The sequence below is a fragment of the Nicotiana sylvestris genome, chromosome 2 (assembly GCF_000393655.2).
Source record: "Nicotiana sylvestris chromosome 2, ASM39365v2, whole genome shotgun sequence".
In the NCBI taxonomy this organism is placed as follows: domain Eukaryota; kingdom Viridiplantae; phylum Streptophyta; class Magnoliopsida; order Solanales; family Solanaceae; genus Nicotiana; species Nicotiana sylvestris.
Genome location: NC_091058.1, coordinates 108937666 through 108942164, shown reverse-complemented (window position 1 = coordinate 108942164; position 4499 = coordinate 108937666). Strand labels below are relative to the sequence as shown.

The following is a 4499-nucleotide window of genomic DNA, read 5'->3' as shown; positions in this document are numbered from 1 at the left end:
CCTAATTAGATTGTATCAACCTCAGCTTTTTTGTGGACTGATCAAGCTCCAACGTCGATCGAAGAAAGCCTTCTTTTCCAGCAATGACGAGACCAAAGATCGAGGCTGGATGAGTTGATTCAATCGAGTGAAGACTTCAGACATCATCCCCGAAGAAAAAATGTCGTTTCCTAAGAGATGGAACTTCCGACGTAAGTAAAAAAATTCATTTTCCGGTGTTCCCTTGTATTTAATTCTCGCATTGTGTGATGCCTTCACCCTTTAATGCAGCTGATGCTTGGATGCCACACGCAATCCTTGACCTCGAGGACTGGGTCAGGAAGTTGGCCGCGACCTCCTCGTATGACGAGCGCAAATGGCGTCACTTGTCGAAGGGTAAATGGGAGACCAAACATTATAGTAAGTTCTCCTTCCGAATTTCGATATATTTTCTCCTATTAGTGATGCCACCTAACTCAGGCTTATTTGCAGGCATAGAAGATGTCTCTGAAATGAGGCCAGCCCCATCCGGGGAAGAGATCGAGTCCCCGATCTCAAAAGCGGGGAAAGACAACAAAAGAGGGAGGGTTTCGAAGCCCGAAGAACCTCAAGATAAGAAAGCCCCAGCTCGATGGTTGCGGAAGAGATTTGCTCATGCGGATACAGATTCGGCCCACGATTCCCCGGATGATGAAGGGAATGATAGTGAAGAGTCGGCTCTGGTGCCTCGAACCAGGAAACTAATCGAGATCGTCAAGCCCTCAGAGCTAGAGACCTCATCCCACGGTGAGGGAAATCCAGAGAAAGACTCGGGCAAGGCCCTCGTATCCCCGGAGGTTGAGATCGTCCCTCTACCTTCAACAAGTATACCAAAAGGGGCAAATGCAGAGACCCCTGAAGCTAATAAGAACGCACCGAGTGAAGAGCTCGGGGCCATGACAACAGGTCACTCCTTTTCTCTGCCAACTTATTCCGAGGAGGCAATCGAAGAGGCTAACGCTCTGTGTATGCCCGATCCGAGCAAAGTCCTCGAAGAAGATCTCTTTCAGAGTTGCTTCGCTGAGATCGAGGATACCACTGAGCTCAATGATGTATCCACCATTTTGAAGAGGCTCAACATCTCCTCTCTTGGGTAAACACTAACTTTCATTGTTGTAATTTTTCTTTCTTTCTTTTCCTTTGCTGACATATCTTCGTTTCATGCAGCCATCGTTAAGTTTAGAGCCGAGCTGAGCCAATGTTAGGCCGAGCTTAGGAAGGTTTTAGGTGAAGAGAAGGCCATGAGGCTCCTCTGTGATCAAAAGGAGGAAGAGCTTAAGGACCTTCGGACTGAATTGGCCAAAGCTCGGGAATATAAGACCGAGCTAGATGAGCAGGTAACAGTGATTTTAATAGAGTATGGCCTTCTTGGACTTACTTCAGGGGCTAATACTTCAATGTCTTAGCTGCAACAGAAGTTGGAGATGATCGGGCAGCTTCGAGGCGAGGTTGATCAAGTTAGGGCTGACTGCCATAAGCGGAAAAAGAACATGGATCAGCTTGTTGCTGATAAGGAAGCTGCCACAACCCAACTGACCTCAGCTGAGAGCCAACTCCAGGGCCTTAAAGCGAAAGGCCTGGCTCACGTTAGGAAAATCAAGGAGGTAGAGGCAGATCTTGCTAGAGCTCGGGTCGAATTTGTACATGCCAAGGCTGAAGCTAAGAAGATGAAGGTTGCAACTGATAAATCCATCACCGTATACTTAAGGGATGCTGCGGCGGTTCAACATGAGCTGAGGGAGGCCTCTGACCAGGAAAAAATGGAGCAATGATTTGGCCAAGTGCCAGCCCCCGAGGGAGACTCTCGAAGAAATCCATACCCGAGGGTTCAACCCTGCTGAAGAGATAGCCAAAGCAAATGCGCGGGAAACCGATGCCAGGTTTCTCGTCTCTTCCGATGACGAGGACGCTGTGAGTGGTTCAGGGGACGGGGGAGGCGAATAAGGTGCCTCCGAGGAAGAGGGAGTTCCCAAAGATAAAGTTGCCGAAAGTGCAGTTCCTGAGGACTTTGCTCCAGGGTATGTGTCCCCGAAAATAGATTAGGTTATTTTTTCTTTTTTGTGCAAGGCCCCTTGTGGGCATTGTAAATATGTTTTGTAAAACTTCCCTTATGAATATAAATTATCTTTTTGTTATATCCTCGACTTGTGTTGAATTTTATTTTGTTCTCATTTGTGGAAGTTTTCGATAATTCAAATAATCAGCTCGAGTATTGGTTCGAATTCAGGACATAATAAACCCTTAGATTTTAATTTGATCAATATAATACCCCTTAGGGTTTTGTTAATCCTCGAGCTAAATTTAAATCGATTTGATGTGATCTCAGGACCTCGGAGTTCTCGAGTCTGAGTTGAATGAGAACAAGATCTCGACCTCTATATGTTTCGGGCCTTGGGCCTTTTTAAGTTGGCCCTTAGGCTCTTATATATCGGCCCTTAGGCTCTTTAAGTTGGTCCTTAGGCTCTTATACATCGGCCCTTAGGCTATTTAAGTTTGTCCGTTTCGGCTTTTAAAATGGCTATAAAATTTCCCTCTTTCCGGCTAAAAGACTTAGTAAAATTTTTTGTATGCATAACATGTATCTTTTGTACCTGTTTGGGCTTTTCGAAGGTTTGACGTATCAGAACCTTATTAGTAATTTGTTTGTGTAAACATAATCGAATACCTCCCGAGGTTTTTCCGAAGGCTGATGTCATTGAAGCCTTTAAATTATTCGAGGACTGATTTTATCAAAGCCCTTTATCATTTGCTTTTGCCGAGGGTAGCCTGATTTAACCGGTTTTTCAATGTTCGAAGGCCTTTAATTTTTGGAGGAAATCGGACGTCTCCGAGCCGCGTTATTTTGGATGTAACCTTTATATGACCGTAGTCTTTAATATGGCCGTAGCCTTCGGGTATGTCACTTGGACTTGTTTCCCGTTAACTTTTCGAACTTGTCCGAAAAGTTAATCTCCGAGTATATTGGCCTCGGCCTTTGTTTTGGGGGGGTGCCTCTTTGAGGTCTTATGAGTCCGAGTTTTCGATGACTCGGATGTATTGACTGTCACTGACAGCCACTGAGTATTTTGGGGTACATTTGTGTTTTGGCTCTTGAGCTGCTTCCCGTAGGATTGTAAGTGTAGAGCTTGTATGATAGTAAACTTCTTTGAGACACAAAGTGTTTCCAAAATAACAAGAATGCTTCTTCAAATTATTGATACATGTGTACATGTTTTGCCGTTGGGGCTTGACTATTCTATATGGACACGGTTCATTTGACCATTTGGCCTATTACAAAGTTCTTCTATCGAGGCCTTCTTAGGTGTGAAGTATTTTTCTCAACAATATAACCTCCGAGGGTGATGCCCCCAGTATTCGAGGTTGATTGAAAAGAAGCCTTGGATATTGTTGAGATCTCCTTACGTAGCACATAGTTGTTGCCTCGTTATAAACCTTGCCGATAAAATCCATTTAGGACAAAATTCGATCTAAGGGAAAAAGAGTGCAATGCATGCTTTAAAACCTAAGGCATTCGTGTAAAAAATGATGCCTTTGATAGCTTCGATCGAAAATCTGTAATGAGTTAGTTTTAAACTCAAATGGACAAAAAGGATGAAGTCATACCTTAGCAGTGTATCATTTGAGCAATGATATGTTCCAGTTGTTTGGCAGTTGTTGACTTTCCATTGTGCTAAGTTTGTAAGATCATTTACCGACAATTCCAAGTACTCGCTACGATCTTTCCCAATTCGGGCCTAGTTTCCCTTCATTTGGTTCTCAAGTATTGAGGGTGACTTTCCGTAGGACCAAGTCCCCGATTCCAAAATGTCGAAGATTGGTTATTCTATTATAGTATCTTTCGATCCTTTGCTTATGCACAGCCATCCGAACAAGTGCTGCTTCTCGCTTTTCATCTAACAACTCGAGGCTAGCATTCATGGCCTCATGGTTTGACTCCTCCGATGCATGTTGAAACCTGGCACTGGGTTCCCCGACCTCGACGGGGATGAGGGCCTCAGAGCCATATACTAGAGAAAATGGGGGTGGCCCCCGTCCTAGACTTCGATGTTATCCGATATGCCCAAAGGACCTCGGGTAAAACTTCTCTCCATTTTCCCTTTGCATCATCTAACCTTTTCTTCAGGTTTTGAATGATAATTTTGTTTGTTGACTCGGCCTTCCCATTTCCAGTCGGGTGGTACGGTGTTGATAAAATCCTCTTTATTGTATGTGCTTCGAGGAACTCCGTTACCTTGTTGCCGATGAATTGTTTTCCATTGTCACATGCAATCTCGACAGGTATCCCGAATCGGCATATGATGTGGTCCTAGATAAAGTCAATAACTTCCTTTTCTTGGACCTTCTCGAAGGCCTGTGCTTCCACCCACTTAGAAAAATAATCAGCCGTAAACAAAATGAATTTAGCTTTATCAGGGGCTGTTGGTAGAGGGCCGACTATATCCATTCCCTATTTCATGAAAGACCACGAGGATAGGACTGAA

The 4499-nt window shown here is 44.3% G+C and overlaps 1 protein-coding gene across 1 annotated transcript; it reads left to right on the top strand.

Annotated features, from left to right (window-relative positions):
* Positions 1-1259: 1259 nt before the first annotated feature.
* On the top strand, positions 1260-1790 carry LOC138885392 (uncharacterized). The gene is made up of 2 exons (XM_070166337.1): positions 1260-1355; positions 1425-1790. The coding sequence occupies exons 1-2, from the start codon at positions 1260-1262 to the stop codon at positions 1788-1790; spliced, it is 462 nt and encodes a 153-aa protein (XP_070022438.1).
* The last annotated feature ends 2709 nt before the right edge of the window (positions 1791-4499 follow it).